Source organism: Dipodomys merriami, unplaced genomic scaffold (assembly GCF_024711535.1).
Source record: "Dipodomys merriami isolate MVZ:Mamm:240054 unplaced genomic scaffold, mDipMer1.0.p SCAF_547, whole genome shotgun sequence".
In the NCBI taxonomy this organism is placed as follows: Eukaryota; Metazoa; Chordata; class Mammalia; order Rodentia; family Heteromyidae; genus Dipodomys; species Dipodomys merriami.
In genome coordinates, this window is record NW_027206121.1 from 495,999 (window position 1) to 520,930 (window position 24,932).

The 24,932-nt window shown below is 38.4% G+C and overlaps 1 protein-coding gene across 1 annotated transcript; it reads left to right on the forward strand.

Moving 5' to 3' along the window:
• The first annotated feature begins 422 nt into the window (after positions 1 to 422).
• LOC138811668 (zinc finger protein ZFP2-like) lies at positions 423 to 9,533 on the forward strand. The gene is made up of 3 exons (XM_069999371.1): positions 423 to 618; positions 7,234 to 7,323; positions 8,245 to 9,533. Exons 1-3 carry the CDS (start codon positions 423 to 425, stop codon positions 9,531 to 9,533), a joined length of 1,575 nt encoding a protein of 524 aa, XP_069855472.1.
• Positions 9,534 to 24,932: the final 15,399 nt, after the last annotated feature.

Here is a 24,932-nt window from a genome sequence, read left to right on the forward strand (position 1 = left end):
GAGGTCTACAGGTGGTGACTCAGTGTTTAATAGTTAGCCTGTGTCCTGCTTGGCTTTCTTAGGAATGTAGGGGAGAGGGCAGCAGTTTTTCCTAAAGAGCACAATGGGGCTCTGGGTTGAGGGTCTGGGGTCTTTTCATAAGAACTAAGAATCAAAAAGCCAATGTAGCCAATTCTCCCCATATATATCCATTTTCTGGTTGGTCTTATGTATTTCAAGAGGAAACAGTGGTTTTCAAGAAACAACTTCCACAGCAGGGAGAGAAAAGTCCCAATGCACACAAGCACACTTGTTCCCAGGTATGTAGGAGGGTGGCGCAGAGCTTTGTGGGAATTGTAGTCTCCATGGAAGATATTTTCTTTGAAAGTCCTGGGTTGTTTTTTTTTTGGAGGGTGGAGGTGGGGCAGAAGATGCTTTTGCGCATGCGTCTCCCCGCCCACCACTGGCGTTTTAAGTCTGCGTCTTCCGGATTCTTTTCCTTTGCCTTGCCCCTGGAAGTGCGCAGACATACAGTTTTGCCTTCCATAGGTGTTAGCCAGGAGCCCTGCGCCCAGCTCTGTGCAGTGGAGCTTGGGAGCTGTAACTTGAAGGAATCTCAGGCTTTGGAACTGATGTCAGGTAGGAATTGTGTGATTGCTGCAGGAGTCTCCCCTCCACGGGTTTCTGTTTGTTTGGTGGGGGGTGAACTCTGGGCCTGCAAGCAGCATTCCTGAGCTCCTCAGCTCAGAGGGAGAGCTTTATACTTGAGCCAAAGCGCCTACTTCCCTCTCCATACTTTTCTCCAGTATGGAGTTGATAATTTGCTTGAGGTTCAAATGTTTGAGAGCAAGCTGGGTGATTGTCCAGACCAGGAGAGCCCAAGAATTGTGCATTTGTACTCCAAGACCGAGGGATTCTTCTATTAACTCATGTGACTTTATTTGCTTTGCCCAGGTATAAGAGGAGTACAGGAAGAATTCTAGTGAAATTGTGAGGTGTGTGCCTGCCTTGAGTCCTCTTACATTGAAGTTGTATTTGGGGCTTCTGTGATTTTTCTCCTAGAGATATTTTAATCTGTTTGACTTGAGTTTTTAATCTCCTGGCTTGAATTCACAAGCGTTTGTATTCGACTCTGTTTCTAGAGACAGTTGTACACTGGATATTGGAGTAGTGAGTGCTGGTCCTGTACTTTTAGGAATGAAGCCTAGCAATGTTTGAAGCAGAGTACCCTATGAATAGGAATCTCCATCCTAAATGGACAGACCTTGTCAATTCTGAGAAGCCCTAAAGGAAAGAAGCAGAAAAGCACTGGAAGGGGAAGATGTTGCTAGCTTCCTTTGCCTTATGCAAAAATTGTTGCTACTTCTCTGAGCACCAGATTCACATGGTACTCTTTCCTACACCACTCTCAATCACTTTGTGTTGTTGCAAGAGTAAACTAATTTCTAGGTGTCGTGATGAGGAATAAGCTAGAGCATAGTTATGAGAGGGTACCTGAGGCTGTGGTTTGGGATGGTGGGGTAATTGTTATGACTGAAAGTATCTATTCTTGTAGTAATTCCTAATCCTGTTTTTGCTAATTTATTCATCTTGTTAACACTGTTATTTTTAGTATGTAATCATGCAAACTTACATTAATTGTGCCATCTATTGATTTGCTAATGCTAGCTCTAATCAGTTGGTTGTCCCTGGTAGTACAGAAAGTGTTGGTCTGGGACATGTGGCCTAAAAAGAAAATTCACAGAAGAAAATTTGAGGTAATATGTCTTACTCAATATTGTATGCTTTGTAGTTGTTACTTATCTTCAGGTGTGTCACGCCTATATTGATTATTTTGTGTTGTATCTTTAGGATGGCTAAGGTTCTTCGCATGACTGTTTAGGGAAATGAACGTTAGGGACTTCTCAAACCTCGATTACCTCATCTTTACTCATGGCCCTTTGGACAAAGCATTTTAAATGGCAAATTGTTAATCATTGCATATGTGTACAATGGTTAGAGTGAAATGTGCCATTTGACACCCATTATTGTAATAGTATAACATAAGAAATATATTCTTTTTTTTTTTTTTTTTTTGTCAGTCATGGGGCTTGAACTCTAGTCCTGGGCGCTGTCCCTCAGCTCTTCAGCTCAAGGCGAGCACTCTACCACTTGAGCTACAGCGGTTTTCTGGTGGTTTATTGGAGATAGGAGTCTGATGGTCTCTCCTGCCCTGGCTGGCTTTGAACCGGGATCCTCAGATCTCAGTCTCCTGAGTAGCTAGGATTACAGGCGTGAGCCACCAGCGCCCGGTAGAAATATATTCTATATACATTTTTCTATCTAACTTTGGGTGAAAATTACTGAGTTACATCTTACATGCTTTCCATGGTGTTTAAATATGTGAATGAATGAGGTAGAACACAAAATCCAATGGATTCCTAGGAAACTTTTGCATTAAAAAAGCAGTTCATGGGCTGGAAAGTTGGCTTAGTGGTAGAGTACTTGCCTTGCATGCATGAGGCCCTGGGCTCGATTCCTCAGCACCACACAATCAGAAAAGGCTGGAAGTGTGCTGTGGCTCAAGTGGTAGAGCACTAGCCTTGAGCTGAAGAGCTGAGGGACAGCACCCAGGCCCAGAGTTCAGGCACCAGGACTGGCAAAAAAAAAAAAAAAAAAAAAAAGGAAAAAAAAGCAGTTCATACATCCTGAAGTATATTCAGTAATAAGGAATGACTTTTAGTGGAAATATATGTTTTTGCTCTCAATTATTCAATAATTTCAGTGGGAACTTTCATTTTTTCCAATTTAGTGTGTACATAAATATATAAATTAGTAGGTTTAATAATATCTATCTATCAGGAAATGGGCTGGATTTGTGTTTATTAGACACTTTAATACTCTGCCTAAGACATTAAAAATTCTTCGCTTATAAGAAGGCTTTACGTTTTCACAATAAAAAATAAATAAAAATTAAAAAAAGAAGGATTTACGGTTTTCCAGTCCATGTATCATGTTTTCCACAGGAAATTCTGGGCCCAAAATCTCACAGATTCATTTCTGAATGCATCATTTCCCTTAAATCCCAGCCATGCTTCCAGAATCTTCTGCTCATTGTCAGCAGCAAGACAGAATGAATGGATCTCTGGTGAGTTAATTTTTTTTTATTTTTCATTTGTTTTCCATTCCACTATATCACCCTAACGATGTCCAAGAATTAAAAACAATACCAACCACACAGATTCAGCCTCAGGAACATATTCAAAAATCGGATAAAGAAGGCTTGTAAATTAGCAGATAAAGATTGCTTGTAGGTTTAGCAGATTGAATGGTTATATTCTAAGTTGAATTCAGATTGGTTTCAGAATGTCTAGGTTTCAACTTGCATAAAATGTAGTCACATCTGTTATGTGATGTAATGACACCAAGCAGGTTACTTCTCATGGAAGGTGAAGGATAGATTGCCACCTGATCACTTCCTCATGAGTAACATTAAACTATCTCAATAAAATTTTCCTGGAATTGCTGAAATAGTGTGGCCATGCACACCTTCGTTTTTCTATATGTACTTAAATTACTCTCCATATATACTTCTTGCACTGCTTCATGGTCTTGGTCTTACTAGAAACTTAGCCTATATTTGTTGCTAAGCTTTATGGTCTTTCTACACATTCCTGTTTGTTTTCTAAAGCATTCTCACAAGATTTCTTTCCTCTATTTTCTCTCTCGATTTTTGATTTTCTACTCACTAATGTTGGTTATTTTTCTTACTCTCTCTTTATATCTATCTTTTATCATTTTTTTCTTTTTTCAATCCCTCTTTCCTCCATATGTGTCTCAGTTGTTTCTTTTCTTCTAATGATCTATCTGGAAGTAGATTTTCTTAGTGATCAGCTTTATGTTGCTGACATGGCTCTTAGGATTGACATTTTTCTTACCCATAATATAGGAAAATTGTTGCCTAGAGAGTTCTACAGGATTCCAGAAACAAAGAAAATTAGAGAAACACAAAAACATAAACAGATGGATTTAGGGGAAACCAGGGTTTCGAAGGCGCTTTGGCACTTTGTCCCTGGGTGCCAGCAAGCTAGCATAGTTCCTTGAGTTCACACAGGGAAGATTACCATTCATAACATACAAAATTGAAGTATCTATATTAATAGTACAATCAGAGCCACAACAGGTTGTGAGGAAAACATGTTTCCTTATTCTCCTGAGACAGAAGACTGGCTTCAAGAGAAAATGCAGATATGGAGTTCACCTTACCTAGCCTTCAAGGTCAACAGCAGCTCAGTTTCAGATGCTATCTTTCCAACAGTATGGAAAAGGCCTGTACTCCAGTCTCTTAACCCTCTCCAGAATTCTCTTTTAACCCTTCTGCCGCCAACTCTCAGTTCTCTCAGCGGTGTCAGGCTGGAATTCCAACCTCTGAAACCTTTTCCCCTTCAGCTCAACTTCAGAGTTCCCTACAGAAAAGTACTTCCTTCTACCAATTGATACACTACAAGAAAATCTGTTTTCTCCAGATTTTTTGTTGGTCTAACTTAATTTGATGTGCTATTCAGGTTTGTTTTTCTTTCCCACTACTGTTGAATATTTTAATTCACTGCCAGTATAAGATTGGAACTAGTGTTGAAAAAAAATAATACAGTGACGAGATGTTCTCTATTAGAAATATCACTTGTCACAACATCTCACAGATGTTTGCTAACTAATTGATTTTGATCTCTGAGGTATTTTGCTATTAACTAACACAAGTGAAAATATAACCTTAGAGATCTACTGGAGAAAGGACTCAGGAATATGTAACACATTTGAGCATTTGGTCGTATTTATCATTTTTGTCATCTTGAGTGTTCCTTGAGCCTCTCTATATTTGCCTTCACCTTCGGTGAAGGGCTATTAAAATGAAAACCTTGTAAGGAACATTTTTTTCCCTCCACCTTTATTTTGTATTGTAGAATGTAGGCAAAGTTTACAAAATTTCATGGTAGCAGTTCTTTTTTACATGGGAAGGAAATATCAGGGTATCTATGACCATATTTCAATATTTAGCATTTAAACCAAACATGTTAAACCACGGATATTTTTATGTGGAAACTCAATTAAATCTTATAAGGGCCTAATCAATCATTAGTTACTTTCTGGAGTACTGATACTATTTTTTTTTAATATTCATGTGGACACTGCTTTTCATAGATCTAGCAATGTTCTATGTTCTGTATTCCATGTGATATCCTGAATGTGTGCTGCTTACTTTTGAGAGTACTTGTTAATAGAAGGTCTAAATAGGATTTATGGTGAAGCAGTATGTGTCAAACAGGAAGAATATTGGTTTAATTCATTTTTACCCTGGTATGTACTGAAATTTTATCAAAAATGATAATATAATTTTTCAGACACCTCCTTAGACTTAATGTTATCATGCCAGATTATTGTCTCCTTAGAGTTTTGATCTTGTCTCTATTGCTAGCTGCAGAAATGTGCTTGCATGCATTATGGAAACTGTAATTTTTTATTGGTCTTGGGGCTTGAATTCTGGGTCTGGTTGTTTTCCCTCAGCTCTTCAGGTTAAGGTGAGTGCTACCACTTGAGTGACAGTGCTACTTTCATTTTCTGGTGGTTTATTGGAGATAAGTGTCTCATGGACTTTCCTGCCTGGGCTGGCCTTCAACCTTGATCCTCAGACCTCAGCCTCCTGAATAGCTAGGATTACAGGCATAAGCCACCAGCGCCCTGCAAATCTGTGTATTTTAATGACAGGGTTTATTTATTGTGAAATACTTCTAGTTTGGTATTTAATTTTCCCAGTGAATAGTTAACAAAGCTAGCTGCAAACATTTTATGTAAGACAAAAGCATACATGCAGCATAATGAAATTCCAGGTTGGAATTCTTATAACCCAGGTCTAATTTCTTGATGGAAATGTGCCATTACAGAAGCTGATGTCATTTGATGATGTGGCTGTGTACTTCACCTGGAAGGAGTGGCAGGATCTGGATCCTGGTCAGAGGACCCTTCATAGAGATGTAATGCTGGAAACCTATAGCAACCTCATGTCCTTGGGTGAGCAAAGGTTATTTTCACTTGGAAGATCAAGTGCTTTTATTTTAGTAGACATTAGACTATTTATGTTCTTTAGGGAGAAGCTTCCAGTCTATTCCCATGTAAAAAACTGCTAGTATATAAGCCAGTTGAATTTGAGTCTGATAGCTTGGTGTTGTTTGTCTTTCACACTAGTGCTTGAGCCACAATTCTATTTTCACTTTTGTTTTGGGGTATATTCTGAGTTTCTGTGCCCAGGTGGGTTTCAAGCCTGCCTCTTCTGATCTTACCTCCTAACTGTAGGATTACAGGTGTAAGTAAGCATTTGGACCATTACAATTTCTAAAAAAAAAAAAAAAAAAAGATTAGAGGCCATGGGAAGTGTTATTTTTTTCTAAGGGAAACTTCAACTTCATTATATGTAACACAAGAGTTAATTTTATTCTCGTTCTTTAAGAAGGCAAATCAAATCAATAGTTGGACAGAAGTTCTAAGCTATGATCCACTAATAGGAGACTGACTTCCCAGACTTGGGTAATTATTATAGGTGGATCTACAGTCTAGAATAGAACATACATTACTACTGACAGTATGCTCTGGAAATCAATAAGTAAAAGTTTGTATTTGTAAGCCAAACATGCTACAGGGTTTAGTGCTTCAGGCTACCAATCCTAGATACTCTGGAGGCTGACATCTGAAGGTTTCAATTTGAAACCAGCAGCTGTAGAAAAATGACCATGAGACTCTTATCTCCAATAAACCATTCAAAAACTAGAAATGTAGCCACGACTCAAACTAGTAGAATGCTAGATTTTAGCAAAAGAGCTGAGTTCAAGCCACACAGTTGGCAAAATAAACCCAAAGCTGGATGCTACTCCACCATGGAGCTGTTAAGAATTGAGAAACCATGGGCTGGGAAGGTGGCTCAGTGGCAGAGGAATTGCCTTCCATGCATGAGGCCCTGTGTTGGATTCCTCAGCACCACATAAGCAGAAAAAATAAAAAGCCGGAATTGGCCATGTGGCTCATGTGATACAGTGCTAGCCTTGAGCTGAAGATCTGCCCGACAGTGCCCAGAACCAGAGTTTAGGCCCCAGAACTGGACCCCCAACCCCCAAAAAACAATTGAGTAACCAGATTTAGGAGCAACCTTGTGAACAGGATGTCTGTGACCTTACGTTAATGATGACCCAGCAAGAGCAATAATTCTCCAGTATTTCTTAATCATAGGACACTGTGTTCCTAAACCTAAATTGATTGTGATGCTGGAACAAGGTGCAGATCCATGGAGAAGAGAAGCCTCAGACAAGAATTTTACAGGTGAGTTAAAGCATCTTGAATGGTGATGATGGGTCCAGAGCCCAGTTGGTCTGTTTATCTTGAGCTGTACAGAGCGATAGTATTCCTAGTGCCCCTGAGTCATGTGTGGCAGAGAACTATGTGATCCTTTGTCTCAAGGAATTGTCAATCCAGAATTCACATGGAGGCAAACTGGCTTTGGTTTGCCAATGTATTTAATGTTAGCAATTCTTTGTCTGTAGAGAAGTCATTCTTTTTTTTTTTTTTGTCGGTCGTGGGACTTGAACTCTGGGCCTGGGTGCTGTCCCTCAGCTCTTCAGCTCAAGGCGAGCGCTCTACCACTTGAACCACAGTGCCACTTCCGGTTTTCTGGTGGTTTATTGTAGATAGGAGTCTCACGGTCTCTCCTGCCCGGGCTGGCTTTGAACCGCGATCCTCAGATCTCAGCCTCCTGATTAGGTAGGATTACAGGCGTGAGCCACCACTGCCCGGCAGAAGTCATTCTTAAAGAGAAAAAGACAATAAGAAATGTACAAAAGGAGATCTCATTTTCTTTTAAACTAGTATTATGCAGGTAGGAGGAAAATAGGAGAATGGTAGTGCTGCTATTCTCTCATCAGGACAATAGCTTATGAGTTGTGATGGGCATAGAGTGAGATTCAGAATGGAAGCATTAAGAGTATGTTGATGAATAATTTCAGTAAATATTTCCTAGAAACAAATAGAAAAATCTGAAATACACAAAAACATTATTTTCCATTTTAAAATGTCAGTACTACATTCATAGTTAGTATGTTGCAGAAAAAAGTTTATATTCTGCATAAAACAATGCTTTGATAGTTGAAAATCTTGTAACAGTTAAAATGTGAGAAAATACCTTTACAGTAAGGAATTTATGGATCTCATTTATGTTTTTGTCTATTTTTCTGTTATGCATTTTAGATGTCCCACAAATGGAGGATGTGATTAGCACCTGTCAGGAGAGTCACAATAAGTATCTCTCTGAAGTAGCAGTCATGAATAGTAACCCAGAGGAGGAAAAAGTGAGACTTATAAGAAGTTTTAATTTGAGCTCAAAACAGAAGTCAGAACTGATTAAGAATAATGGGAACTCCTTAGGGATGAGGACAGAAAAGGTAACTGGGTATCAGAACATAGGTGTTTTCAGTGAACCTGGTAAGATGTGTGCTGTACATAGTCCCCAGGTGTCTTCTGTAGTTGAAGAATATAAACAATGTAAAAGGTCTTTCATTGAGAAGACACACCCTATTGTCCCTCAGAGAACACACACAGGAGAGAAACCATATGAAAGTAAAATGTGTGGAAAGATTTTCACCAGTAAGGCAGATCTTACTGTCCATCAGAGAACACACACAAAAGAGAAACCTTTTGAATGTAACATTTGTGGCAAGTCTTTCACCTGCAAGGCATATCTTACTGACCACCAGAGAACACACACAGGAGAGAAACCTTATGAATGTAACATGTGTGGAAAATCTTTCACCAAGAAGTCAGACCTTACTGTACACCAGAGAACACACACAGGAGAGAAACCTTATGAATGTAATATGTGTGGAAAGTCTTTCACCAAGAAGTCACCTCTCACTGTCCATCAGAGAATACACACAGGAAAGAAACCTTATGAATGTAACATGTGTGGAAAGTCTTTCACCCAGAAGACAACTCTCACTGTCCACCAGAGAAGACACACAGGCGAGAAACCTTATGAATGTAACATGTGTGAAAAGTCTTTTACCAAGAAGTCAAACCTTACTGACCACCAGAGAACACACACAGGAGAGAAACCTTATGAATGTAATATGTGTGGAAAGTCTTTCACAAATAAGTCACCCCTTACTGTTCACCAGAGAACACACATAGGAAACAAATCTTATGAATGTAATGTGTGTGGAAAGTCTTTCACCCAGAAGCTGCACTTTACTGTCCACCAGGGAACACACACAGGAGATAAACCTTATGAATGTAACATGTGTGGAAAGTCTTTCACCAATAAGTCAAACCTTACTGTCCACCAGAGAACACATGCAGGAAAGAAACCTTATGAATGTAACGTGTGTGGAAAGTCTTTCACCCAGAAGCTAAACTTTACTGTCCATGAGAGAACACACACAGGAGAGAAACCTTATGAATGCAACGTGTGTGGAAAGTCTTTCACCAAGAAGTCATACCTTACTGCCCATCAGAAAACACACAGGAAAGAAACCTTATGAATGTCATATGTGTTGAAAGTATTTCAGCCAAGATGTATACGTTACTGTCAACCAGAGAGCACACACAGGAGAGAAATTTTATGAATGTAAGCTATGTGGAAAGTCTTTCACCCAGAACATACAACTTTCTGTCCATCAGAAAAAAACCCACCAGAGAGAAATGTTATGTATGTAGCAGGCATGGAAATTCTTTCACCTGGAAGGCACAACTTAACATCCATCACAGAACACAAGGAGAGAAACCTTATGAATGCAACCAGTGTGGAAAGACCTGGAGGTCACAGCTTAACACACATAAGTTGATTCACACAAATGAAATAACTTAGGATTTTACCAAATGGGAAAGTCTTTGACTTGTAAGACACAGCTCAGGGTTCATCATAAAACACACAAAACACAGAGACACACAGACACACACACACCCTCACAAACAAAGAGGAGAGAAATCGTATGTAGGAAAAATAAATGGAAAGGTTTTCAAGAAAAAGTCCTAACTCAGTTTGCATCAGAGAACAGACACAGGCGAGAATATACAAATGTAACAATTGTGGAAAGTCCTTTACCAAGTATTCATGGATCCAAGTTCGTAGGACACACACAGCGGAGTAATCTTAAAAATATTACAAATGTGAATAAGGGAAACCATGGGACCTATTATTTGCAATATCTAGTATATGTATGAGTCAAGCAGAAAAGGTCAGATAATGTGCTGTTAGGAAAATGAACCCTTAGCTATGTATTTAAATGTTTTCTTTTTTTTTTTTTTTCGGTGGTGGGGCTTGAACTCTGGGCTTGGGCGTTGTCCCTCAGCTCTTCAGCTCAAGGCGAGCGCTCTACCACTTGAATCACAGTGCCACTTCCGGTTTTCTGGTGGTTTATTGGAGATGGGAGTCTCACGGTCTCTCCTGCCCGGGCTGGCTTGGAACCTCGATCCTCAGATCTCAGCCTCCTGAGTAGCTAGGATTACAGGAATGCGCCACCAGTGCCCAGCTGTTTTTTTTTCTTTCATGCATTTCTTTCTAATGCATTTATAAGATTATTTCTTTGTTGCTTTGTATGTCCCTCCCCCACAGTATAATTCCTGCTTTTACTATATTTGATGTCAGTATAATTTGTGGAGGAGAAGGGGAAAAACAAGTCATTTAAGCATACAGGTGGACCTGTTGCAACAATGAGAAGTACAAGTTGTCAAGTCGAAAATGAACTTTACAACTTTGGGTGGGGGGGAGAATAAGGTGGTGGGGCGGGGGGAGTCTGGAAAGGGATGTGAAGGGCAAACAAAGGAGGAGGCTGCAATGCTTGAAAGGAAATGTACTCATTATCTTGCCCATGTAATTGTAACCCCTCTGTACAGTATGTTCACAAAAAAATAAAATAAAATGAAAAATATTACAAATGTGGAAATCCTTTGATCAGAAAGAAATACCTCATGTTTATCAGAGAACTGACTCACATAGGAGAAAAAAAGTAGTGCATAGAACATATGTGAAATGACTTTCAATCAGAACTGGGTATTCAGCATATGTGAGAGCAGAGATAGGAAAGAAATTATGAGTATAGAAAACATTTTGCCCAAAGTCCCATCTGTACAGGTATCAGAGACCTGGACACATGACAGAATCTCTGTAAATATAAACATGAGAGGAAGTCTTTCAACCAGAAGCCAACCTTCAGCAAGTATTAGAATAGTCACCCAGGAAAGAAGCCCAATGTAGGAAAATCTTTGTCAGAAAACCTCTATAAATATACAGAGAAATCCTTCATGGCAGAGGTAAGCTAGGTGTGAAGGGAAACCATTCTTCACTCTTCAGCTTTCTTTGAGCCAACATTTCTCATCCTCTCATCGTGTTGAGTGAGGATGGTGTCATTCAATATTATCCTTTGGCAAATACTTTTGCTTGAGCTCAAAATTTAAGGGACTTACTGCTCACTGAGTTGGTAAAGTACCCTTTCTTTCTTTTAATTTAAAACCTGCAATTAAAATGAGCAATGACACTCCCTCATGTGTGGAATCTTAGCTATTCAGGAGGCTGAAATTAGAAAGGTAGTATTTGTAGGCCATCCAATGCAAAAGCTTCATGAATATGTTTTCTTAGCCAATAAAAGAATGGATCTGGTCATATGTGCCTCTCTTGTTTGCTACTTGTGATATGTAAGTATAAAATTAGTGTTATGTAAGTATAAAATTAGTGTGTTGAAAGGCCCAGACAAAGAAGCAAGACTCTAAGGTGAAAAATCAGTGATACAAAAGGGCATCTAGTATAGAAGGTGAAGGAAGCCTCACAAATTTTGTCCCTGAATTCAACCTGAGGACCACTAATATGATCTGTGCAAACAATGCATTCTTTCAAATATTTAGTGAAAGAATTTGGATGTGGTTTACAGAATGATAGGTAAACAGACCTCAACTGAGATTGCAAAAGGACCTTTGCATATGTCTATATGAATTTTTTATCCTATTCTGTGGAAACCATGAGTCCTGCTTGGATCAAGTAATTAAGATCTCCTGATCTAACAGGGAACTGGTGCTTCACATTGGAATTCTTAATTGCTCAAGAGTATGAGTTTTAAAATCACAATTGAAAGGCCAACTAGGTAGGAAATGCTCTGAGACTGTTTTCACCTAATTTCCCACAAGTAGTGCTGTGAATCATGTTGATAGACTGTCATCACTTTTGTTCCTTTATTACAAAATCTCAGGGACAGTACCCAGGTCCTGAGTAGAAAGAACTTCAAGGCCGGGGAAGATATTGTTTAAAATGGGTTCTTTGCCCTTCATGCAGGAAAGTTTCTACTCCTATAGGAATCTGAAATACTCCATAGGGTATAGTCATGGTCCGTCAATTGAAGTTGATATTGAAATGTCTTAAAGCCTGGGTAATGATAAATTGTCACAAATAGTTTGGTATCTTTTGTCATGTGAATAGACATGCATATACCTTTATATTTCTGACTAGTTCATACATCCTTGCAGAGGTTCAAGTTACTATGTAGGTCAATGTGGTCCACATCTGTAGGAATTAGACATTCCAAGAGAGATCTCAACATATAAAATGTGGCCGAATATTTCAATATACTTGAAACAGTATCATAAGAAAAGAAGGAGTCAATAGTGATCATTTAAGATCCCAGAATACCAATATATTTGAATGAGAAAACAATGGTCTTCTACTGTGTGCACACAGATGTAGGAGAAAGAATCTTTTCAGTCTATTCTGTCCAGATGTGTAGAAGCAATTTTGTTGTTCTTCCCTTATGGATTGCACTTTATTTCAAGGCCACTCCTGGGGGTGAATGACAGGATGTTTAGTTTCAGCTCATTCTAAAAGCTCCTATGTCCTGAGAAGAAAAGTGGTGAACCATGATTTGGGTACATATCCACCCTAGACCTAATCACTAAGAGTGGGTTAAGTTCTATAATTTTTCAGAATGTCAATGGTCTTACCACAAGGTTCATCCTGAAGCAATATCCAAAGTTAGGCTTTAGAAGAGGTCTGCCTTTCTTCAAAGATTTCAACTCTAAATTAGATTATTTTCAATAGCCATTCATTGAATGTTACTGGATTAAGTATACAAACATAGTCACATCTATGTTACAGAACATTGTGATATCATCAGCAGGGGCAATTCATATGACCCAAAGTCATGACCCTGAAGAGTCTGCTCTCCAGAGATCTAAGTATTTAACCCCAGACCTCCAGTTCCCAAGCAATCTTGATCCCAATGAGAGAGCAGGATTTTAGGTGAATGCTTGTTTCTTCCTGAGGTTAACCTGGAATGATGCATCTCACAGTGACTGGAAGGGACAGAAGCCGGGATACTGAGCACAGTGGGTACTGAACAAGGCTCTCATAGGATTTTCACTAGAACCTCAGGGACCACCCAAAGCTTCCTTCCATTAGCTTGAGCACTTATATCTTTAGTGTTGTCCACCTCTAGGTCATTTTTCCTCCCATAATTAGCATAGTATTAAGTGTACAATTTTCCTGCTCCTTTGATAAACATCTTACCCTAACCTCTCTTTTCTGTTTCCTCAATGAATTCTGAGGTTCTTTTAATTTTTTTTTGTTCAAGGTTCTGGATCAGAAACATCCTTGTGTGAAGTCCCTGTTATAAAGTTGTCAGTACTTTGAGAAAATCACTACCTGGAGCATCCACAGCTAACCATCTTTTCTTCACTTGTCCATGGGGTCTGAGCAAAACCAAGACAAAATCTTTATATGTGCATTCTAACTTAAATGTTTGTTACGAAAATTTTGATGTAGAGACTTCATCAGGTGTGTTGGAAGTTGTTTGGGCTCATAGTCTAGGCCAGAACTCAAAATGGAAGGTACAGGAAAGAAAAGATTGGTGAGGAGACAGCCAAGGAAAGGAGCACAGTGCCAAAGTCTTCATGCAATATGCAAGCCTGGCAAGCCCCTTGGGACAGGAGTGAGGAGCCCAGATCAGGGCCTGTGCTACCCATCAGTACACCACCAGCACCACATGGCACCTCCAGCATGGGACATGGTATGCCCAGGTTTCAGGAGGGCTGACTGTTGACACAGGGACCTGTTAGTCAAGTTAAGCCAGTGGCCTAATGTAATTGTCTTGTCTTATGTAGATGATACAATGGCTGTGGACAAGAAGAATTGGTAGTAAAACTATTGTCTGATGAACTAGTTAAAATTCTTCAGGATATTTGTGTGTGTGTGTGTGTGTGTGTGTGCGTGTGTGTGTGTGTGTGTGTGTGTGTGTGTGTGTGTGTGTCCTAAAAAGAAATTGAAAAGTAATTCAGAGAGAACTCAAATGACAAGAGTGTCAGACTTAATTCCTCAGCAAGATAGATCCTTTACAATCACAACCAATAAGTGAAAAGGAAAGGTTTCCTTCACTTATTTGTACTAACTTGACAAAGCCCATTGTGTTCAAGATAATAAGAACAGAAATGTATGTGTTGCTGCTTACTGTTGTACAACAGCTAGTTTACAAGTGACAGCAGAGGCATAGAGTCTCTTCTGTATGTGGCCCCTGCACTCACTGGAAAGGAGGACAGTAGTATTGGAAGTGAACTAAAGTCACTTGTAAGTTTGTCTTTTAAATTGCAGGGAAGCATTGACTAATTTAAATGAGCAGACATTTTTTTTTGCTGGTCCTTAGGCTTCAGCTCAGAGGCCAGGTGCTGTCCCTGAGCTGCTTTTGCTAAAGTGTAGCATTCTACCACTTGAGCCACAGCACCACTTCCAGGTTTTTCTGTGCATGTGGACCTGAGGAATAGAACCCAGCTCCTCATTCATGCGATGCAAGCACTATACCACTTTGCTACCTTGCCTGTCCTATAAGCAGACTTTTTATGTTAAAAGAAGAAAGAATAGGTTGGTATGTAGTATCCACCTTCCATGTGCAAGTCCCAAGGTTCAATCCCCCAAAGTGAAAGGAAGAAAGTAGAAAATGGAATGATATGAAGTATACAGATACAAGAACAAAGAAAAATAGAAGAACAAAGGCAATGAGCAAGTGTTTAGGTTTTTGTTTGTTCCTAATTGTTTCTTTTTTCTTTTAATTGTTAGCTGTGGGGTTTAAACTCAGGGAGGGCCTGGCATATTCCTTAGGTTTTTCACTAAAGGCTGGCATGCTACCACTTCCAGCCAGAATGTCACTTCTAGTTTTCTGGCATTTCATTGGTGATAAGTCACAATGAATTTTCTGCTGATGTGGTGCTGAGGAATGGAACCCAGTGCCTCATGTATACAAGGCAAGCACTGTACCACTGAGCCACACTCCCAGCCCTGCCTCCCTTCTTAAAACAGTGTGGATGGGGCTGGCAATGTGGCTTAGTGATAAAGTGCTTGCCTAGCATGCATGGAGCACTAAGTTTGATATTTCAATACCTAACAAACAACAAAAGCTACCAAACACCCCTAGAAGCACTGGTGTTGTAGCTCAAGTGGTAGAGTGGTAGGCTTCAGCATAATGAAATTCAGGAACATTTCCCACACCTTGAGTTCAAGCCTCAGGAATGTCAAACAACAACAACAAATGAGCAAATGAAAACAAAAAACCCAGTGTCAGCAAGTTTCATTGATAAACACCACACACACACACACACACACACACACACACACACACACACACTTTTTTTTAAAACCATATTCACCTCCTTTACTGTGTGTGCTCACCCTCCTGGCTCCAAATGCTACCTACATCCATAGGAGAACTTATTCTATGTTTCTGTTGTTTTTGCATTCGTATAAAAATTATTGTGGGGGCTGGGAAGGTGGCTCAGTGGTAGAGCGCTTGCCTTACATGCCTGAGGCCCTGGGTTCAATTCCTCAGCACCACATAAGCAAAAAGAAAATAAAAAGCTGAAAATGGCACTGTGGCTCAAGTGGTAGAGTGCTAGCCTTGAGCTGAAGACCTGAGGGACATGGCCCAGGCCCCAAATTCAAGGCCCACGACCAGACCCCCCAAAAAAAATTACTGTAAAGGTGATATATATATACATATGCATCTGTACATACATATATCTGTATCTCTATATATACATATATATGTACATATACATATGTATGTACATACATATACATATGTATGTATATGTATGTATATACATACATATACATATGTATGTATATCATACATATTTACATCTATGTATATATAATATCTGTGTATACATATATACCTCTGTGTATATATACATATATACATATATATACCTATGTATATATACATATGTGTGTATATATGTATATATGTATATATACATAGATGTATATATGTATGTCAAAGTTACATAACCCAGGTATTGATTTCATTGCTTGATTGATTACTCAATTGATTTCATTGATTTCATTACTTGTTGAACAATATGCATTTTTGCACAATTCCATCCCCTTTGGAAAGCAGCATTTATTTCCATATAACACAGTAAAATATACCAATATTAGGTATTGATCTCATTGTCTGGGTGCTGTCCCTGACCATTTTATCTTAAGGATCTATCACTGGAGCCATCTATCAATTTCTACCCCTGGATTTTTAGGTGATTAATTGTAGATAAGTGTTTCATTGACTTTTCTGAAAGGGCTGGATGAAATCTCAATCCTCGGGTCTCAGGTTTGCTACCATGAGACACTTGTGTCCAGCACCTTTAAATATTATTATATGCACTATGTTATTTGTGGTATGTTTTTTCTTTTCATCATTCACGAGGTTTGATCTGTGGACCTGGGCTCTGTCCCTCAGCTCTTCAGCTCAAGGCTAATGCTCAAGGCTACTGGACCCACAGCACCACTGTCAGATTCTTCTGTTTATGTGGTGCTGAGCAAACTAACCCAGGGCCTCATGCATGCAAGGTAAGCACTCTCCACTGAGCCACCTTTCCAGCCCCTACAGTAGCATTTTCAAAGGAATATATTAGGTCTTAGATATTTGTTTGTTGCACAGATTCAACAAACCATAGAATCCAAAGACTTGACAAAGTATGGTACCTATAGTAAACATGCAGCCTTTGAAAAAACTGTCATTATCCGATGAACAATGCATTGTAACAACTATTTAGTAGGATTTAAATTGTAATAGGTATCAGAGGTGATTTACGGTGTATATAATATTCCCTGGAAATTATATTAGAGGTGATTTGCACTGTGTAGAACGATGTGTGCAGGTTACATGAAAACAAACTAAGAAATACACATCAGATGAGACAAACATAATAAATAGCAAAGTAATCACTAAAATGAAACCATGTTAATATTGTAATATAAAAATAGTAAATATATCAAGTACTGTCTGATTTGAACAGAAGAAAACATACTCAAAAAACTCAATAAGCCAAAAAGACATACATTAATTATTGAGAAATAAAAGTAAATCAGTATAAACATACCATAAGCAACAATCAATACTGAAAAATACAAGTAGTCATAGTAGGAAAGGAAAAAAACCTCAGCACAAATTGTGTTACCACAGATACAGAGCATTGATAATAACAGGCAAATTATAAATCTGTATAACAAAAGTTCTATTCTGAAAAGTAAAGTCTACAAAGACATGATTAAAAGGACAAAGAATGATAATTTCTTTAATGTATCATTATGATGGGAGAAGTAATACTCCTCTTAATCACTGAATAACTAGACAAAAGGTCACTAGAAACACATGGATGACATTATCTTTACAAAATGCTGTTTATAAAGCACTATGCCATTATATTTACCAAGACAGACACACTGAGAATAGATCTGAAGACAAATTGTCTTGAAATCAGTAAGACAAATAAATCTATAAGTACAATGAAATCCAACAATATGTTGCTAATAATCTAACAGTAAAACAAACAGAAGGAAACTAGAATGGATATGTAAAAATGTATGCTATCATTGTGATTTATTCAATATTAAGGGGAGCCACTTTCTTCACTTGTGAAATAAAAACAATTGCTTTCAATTATGTATGGTGTTTTCACATGTATATCTTCTGGCGGGTGTGGCAGAGCCATAGAATGTGAGGGAAAGAGGGTGATGAAAGTGAAGTATACAACTCAAGAGTAGAGATAGGAGGGAGGGATTGTGAGATAGTGAAAACATGGAAGACACTGTATGAAAGGAAAGGTATTTATTACCTGACTCATGTCATTATAATCTCTGTATATATGACTTCCATAATAACATCAAATTACCTTAATTATAAAACAATACCTCCAGCATAAACGATTTGCTTAGTGAAGAAAATCTACCACAGTTAGAACAGTTACAATGGTTAGAAACACAATACAACACTTAATTTGAAAGATAAACTATTTCAGTTTAGGTTGCATATCAATTCTACATATACCAGTAATAATAAACTGTTTCATTGTAGTATCCAATTAAGTGTTAATGTTAAATGTTGAGGTAAGAAAAACCAAGGCAAGTACTTCTGGCTCAAGACTGTCATTTTAGCCTAGCTACTAAGGAGGAAATTGAGGTCTGCAAACCAGCCTGCATAGACAACTCAAACTAAGCAGCTAATGAACAGGTTAGAGGTATGGCTCCAGTGATAGTGCCAACAGTGAGTGAGGAAGGTGACTGACTGTGAGACCTTGAATTCAAACTCCAATAGTAGCTCAAGAAAACCATGAGGTATGTGTATTATTGTGTTTCTAAGTTAGAAACCTATCTGTAGTGATACTAGCAAGTCTTCATCTCAGATATAAAGGGAAAAGAAGATGAGTGGAGGAGGGAGAGAAGGGAAGCAAAAGGTCAGGAATAAGAAGGAAGAAGAGAGGACAAGAGAGTACTGGAGAGGAAGGGAAAAGAGGGAAAAGGAAATGAGAAGAAGGAGAGAGGAGGGGAGAAAAGCTTCATGGCATCAGATTTGACAGTAACTGCTCAGAGAAGATTGCTCAGTGGTAGAGTGCTTGCTTTGCATGCATGAGACCCTGGGTTCGATTCCTCAGCACCACATAAGCAAAAATGTTGGAAGTGTTCCTTTGGTTCAATTTATAATGTACTCACCTTGAACTGAAGAGCTAAGCAAAAGCGCCCAGGCCCACAGTTCAGGACCCACGGGTGAGCAAAAGAAAAAAAAAGAAAAAAAACGAAAGAAAGATTTGACTGTAACCCCAGAAATACAACTCCAAAAGTACCTGCTGGAAAAAACAAAGAAACAAACAAACAATGTGAGTCTCTGGTGGATCAAACCTGTACTGAAGAGGGTGAGATCTGAAGATTGGGTCTCAAAGTCAGCCTGGGCAGGTAAAGCTGTGAAACTCTTACTTCTAATAAATCACCAGAAAACCAGAAATGGTGCTGTGGCCAAAGTGGTAGAGTGCTATTCTTGAACTTAAGAGCTGAGGGACAGTGTTCAGGCCCAGAGTTCAAGTCCCATGACCTACAATGAATAAATAAATAAATAAGTAAATAAATACATATGTAATAAAACAAATGAAAACCTTGTATATTGAAAAACACTACCAACAAAGAAAAAATAGCATGGTATGAGAGAACTATGTGCATACCTCTAAATAGATTGCTAACTAATATGAATTAGAAAATATAAGGAAAATCCTTCAAGTAATCCACACACAACAAAATCTAATTTTAAAATGGGAAAAAGATTGAAGAGACTTTTCTAAAAAGGACATACACATGTAGTTGATTAAAATATAAAAGTAGCTTAATATCAGTAGTCATGAGAAAAATTCAAATCAAAATTCCATTAAAATAACTATTTTACACATGCTAGTATGGACATAGTTTTAAATAAAAACTACAAAAATACTCTCAAAGTCTAAAAAAAACTAGAAAAGATGTGAAAAGAATATGAACCTTGGTGCATTTCTCTCAGGTATGTAAAACTATCAAACATGAAGCCAGGTGCCCATGGCTCACGCCTGTAATCATAGCTACTCCGATGGCTGAGATTTGAGGATCACAGTTCAAAGCCAACATGGGCAGGAAAATCCATGAAACTCTTATCTGCAATACAACCACCAGAAAAGCAGAAGTGGTGCGATAGCTCTAGTGGTAGAGTGCTAGCCTTGAACTAAAGAGCTGAGGGACTGCGCACAGGCCCAGTGTTCAAGCCCCTTGATTGACCAAACAAACAAACAAACAAACAAACTACCAAAGATGGTACGAAGAGTCCTAAAAAGAACTAAATATAGAATTATATAGGAATATGGTCCAGCATTTCTACACTTGTATGCAACAGCAGATAAAGCAGGGAGTACAACAAATGCTTGGAGAACCACTTCTCAAAATCTACTCACAATAAGCAAAACATCGAAGCATGTAAAACAATAAATGTGTTCAAATGCATGGATGAACTTTAAGTAAAATAAGCTAAATAAAACACACCAGTCATAAAGGAACAGTCATGGTATAATTTCCCTTACTGAGCTTTCAAGGACCAACAAACTTGTAGAGCCCAAATATAGGATGATTCCAGAGACTGGGATAGAGAGGAACAGGAGCTGCCTATTCAATGATTAAACAGCTTCACAGATGGAAGATGAAAAGTGTTGTAGATGGATGGATGGAATGGCTTCACAACAGTGTGGCCCAATGTTCTATCAATGAACTGTACACATAAGAATGGGTAATGTAGCCACACACAGTTTGAGACACAACTATTTTCTCTGGACTTGGGAAACTCAAGAAAGGTTAGTTGCCAGCCTAGGCTACATAAGAAGATGAAGAGCTTGCTGGAGGTGGGTGGGGGAGTGTAGTTGAGGAGATGGGAGGGCTGGGATGGTAGGGGAGAAACAAAGAAGGAGGAGGCAACAACGTTTCATAAGAAATGTACTCATTACCTTGCTCATGTAAGTGTAACCCCTCTGTAAGGTATTTTCACAATAAATAAACTTATTTAACAAAAAAGAGCCTTCTGGACTACATAGCAAGACCTGTCATCAAAAGGAACATGGAAAAATCAAATTTTGGATTATATGAAGACATATGAGTGACAGACATATCTATTTTACCTACTAAAATAACAAACAAACTGAAAGTGTTTGAACACATGCTAAAAAAGTGTTTAGTTGGAATTACACTACTAATAATAGCATTAATAACAAACACACATGGACAAAAAATACAAATTATTATAATCTGTGTAGGTTTTGCAGATGTTTTCACTGACTATTGCTCAAATGTGTCACATATTCCTGAATCATTTCTCCCACTAGATTCCAAAGGACACATTGCCACACATTCTATTTAGTATTGAAGTTCCTGAGATTAAAGTTTACTACATAGCAAATTTATGTCAGATTTTGCTATTAGTGATATTTCAAATATGAAAACCACAGTCACTGTATTATTTATTTTCACAACCAGCTTCTATGTTATAATGTCAGTGAATGCAAATAGGCAAACAGAGCAAGAAGAAAAAGGAAAACTGCAGGAACCACATCAAATGAGGTTAAACCACAGAAAGATAATAGAATCTGAGGAACTCAAATTATTTTATGTTTAGCAACAATTTTCCTGTATAATGAGTGAGAAAAATGTCAATTTTAAGAGCCAAGTCACCAAAAGAAAACTGATCAGTAAGAAAATCTACTTCCCAGATAAACCATTTGAAGAAAAGTAAAATTAAGAGCCAATTGGAGGAAAGAGAAACAGAGAGAATGAAAGAGAAAAAGAGACAGAGAAAAATAGACAATGAGAGAGAGAAAGAGAGAAATAAAGCTAGTGAAGCCACATGGTGGTGGCTCATGCCTGCAATCCTAGCTACTCAGGAGGCTGAGATCTGAGCATAGAAGTTCAAAGCCAGCCCAGGCAGGACCATCTGTGAGACTCTTATCTCCAATTAACCACTAGAAATCTGGAAGTGGCGATGTGGCACCAGTGGTAGAGTATTTGCCTTGAGCTGCAGAGTTTAAGTATAGCACCTAGGCCCAGAGTTCCAGACCTATGACTGAAAAAAAGAAAGAAAGAAAGAAAGAAGGGATGGTAAAGGGAAACAAAGGAGGAGGCAACAATGCTTGATAAGAAATGTATTCACTATCTTACACATGTAATTGTAACCTCTCTGTATGATATTTTCACAATAAATAAATGTAATGCAAAAGAAAGAAAGAAAGCTAATAAACATGAAAAACAGAACTAATTGTGAAATTAGGTAAGAGAACTCCTATGAGAGCACCATAGAGAAAAACAGAGATTTCTATGAATACCAATCAAATAGAGCCTAAGTTTCAAGTAAAACAAAGAACACAAAGCAGTCCAAGAGTATTTACAGAGATTAATTGAAGTACTTATAGCTCACTCAGTCCTGTAGAATATTTGAAGTTATGTTTGACCACACTGTTTCAGCAAATCCAGTAAAATTTCATTAGGATAGTTTACTATTACATATGAGGACGTGATGTCTGAGCAGTTGCTAGCCATCCTTCAACTTCTATGAGAAGTCATCTCCTAGGTGTCACTGAACCACATAACTAGTGGGACAACTTTCTCTCACACTAGCAAAAGTAGAAACAAACTGAAGCATATCTGCTCTTAATATAGAATATCTGATTTTATAATCTGCTAAATCTCCAAGCCATCTTTAGTTTTTTTTGTTTGTTTTTTTTTGTCGGTCGTGGGGCTTGAACTCTGGGTTTGGGTGCTGTCCCTGTGCTCTTCAGCTCAAGGGAAGGGCTCTACAGCTTGAGCCACAGCACCACTTCTGGTTTTCTACTGGTTTATTGGAGATAAGAGTCTCCCAGACTTTCCTGCCTGGGCTGGCTCTGAACCCTGATCCTCAGCTCTCAACTCCTGAGTAGCTAGGATTACAGGTGTGAGCCACTGGTGCCCGGTTACATCTTTAGCATTTTTAGAAATATGTTCCTGAAGCTGAATCTTTTTTTTTTCTCTTCTTCAATCTTGGACACCCTTAAGTTCATAATGGAATGTCAAACAAAGTGAGACGTCAAAGAATCTCACTAGAGATCTTTCATTCTTTCTTGCTCTTGACAATGAATAAAGATTCTGGAACCATGGCTAGGAGCGAAGGCAAATATGGAAGTCAGAAAAGAACCTGTGTGATTTTACCCTAGATGTTCCTGCTCAAACCATGATATGTGTGCTGGAAAAGCTTAAAGCCTTCTTATGGGAGAAGAATCATTCCTGTCTTAAGAAGAGCATTAAAGTGTCAACTAAAGACATATGCACAGGGGCTGGGAAGGTGGACAGTGGTAGAGTGCTTGCCTTGCATGCATGAGGCCCTCGGTTTGATTCCTTAGCACCACATAAGCAAAAAGAAAAAAGCCAGAAGTGGCGCTGTGACTCAAGTGGTAGAGCACTAGCCTTGAGCTGAAGAGCTAAGGGACAGCGCCCTAGCCCAGAGTTCTGGCACTATGACCGGACCTCCCCACCCCCCCAAAAAAGGACATATGCACGGTCAATTAGCAGGTAGATCCACAGTATAAAAGCAATTCATAGCTAGGTTAATATGCTTATAGTTCACATAAAAACTAAAGCTCCTACAAATGATTGTTGAAAAATTGAAACCAAAAAAGGAAAACATGCCATGCCACCTGTTGACTGAAAGTAATTATCACTGAAATACACCTAGTGATATAAACTATTTTTCTATTAATGTACCATAAAGATATCTTAGGCCTCCATTGAGTATTTGTACTCTACCTCATTTATTTACATATTCAAACATGTATGTTAGGAACAGTATTTTCACACAAAGTTATAGAGATAAAATATATACAACACATATTTTTGTTTTATAATATTTCAATAATGGTTGTCAAATGGCACGTTTCCCTTTATGCAAATAATTAGCATACCTTGGTACAATGACTTGCAATTTGAGTTTGAACCTGCTTTGGCCAAAGGTACATCAGTAATGATGACATAAACACAGATTGAGAAGTCCATCACTTGCCTAAGTAGTCATATTAACAACCATGACCATTCTGCTGGAGATACAGGACCTCATAAAGATGCAACATAAAATGCTGGTCAGAGGAGTGACAAAATCCCAGTCAACCATCCCCAGCCAAGGCACCAGTAGATTGAAGTCTTATGTATTACTAAACAATATTAACAGAAAATACACCCCAAAATGTAGATCCATCAAAATTAAAACCAACAAATTATATCACAATGTGCTTTTGCTTGTAATTATTGGTTGATTACACAGGATATTCTGTTATTCAGAGTACTGGTGTAATTTTTACAATTACGTAGAATGGTAATTGTTAATATAAAATACATGACCTTTGCAGTGACATATACAAAAAGTGAAAATCTATTCTGTATACATCATTGAGGTTGTTTTTTCTCAGACAGACACTATGAATCCTTTAAAAGCAATAATTTCACATTACTACTGGGTTTTTCTGTCACAAGAATGTTTTCTTACTTTGAAAAACTGAAAAGAATTTATTATACACTAAGTGTTCACATTCACAATACTTAAGATCAAGAGTATACAGATTTCAAGGTGGGGGCATTTTCTGTGTGTTTTGGGATTTGGACTGTCCTCATACACATTAGTGACTGAACATCCTGCCTTAAAATTTTTAAGTTTTCTATTTCATATTATTTCTTTAGAATATAATCTGAATGTTAAAAACAGCATTGTAACTGGGCTATCATGTCTATTAGCTGTAATCTTAAGTGTTCAGAATACTGAGATCTGAGGAAAGTTAGTATTATCCCAACCTTTAGTCCTCAGCTCCACCCAGACCTGAGCTCCTCCCAGACCTAGAGTTCCCTCCATACAGCTGGCCACTCCCTCTGTCATCTCAGACTCACCTGAATATGTACTTAACTCACTTCCTGCCCCCCAGATCCTGTTGCAACCAGAAGAGGGACAAATGCTTGTGCTCCCTCTCCTGGGAAACATGGTCCTTCTAATAAACCTTATAATAATCTTTCTCCTGTGCCTGCTTGTGGTCCCCTGGGATGGACATGAAGGAACCCTACA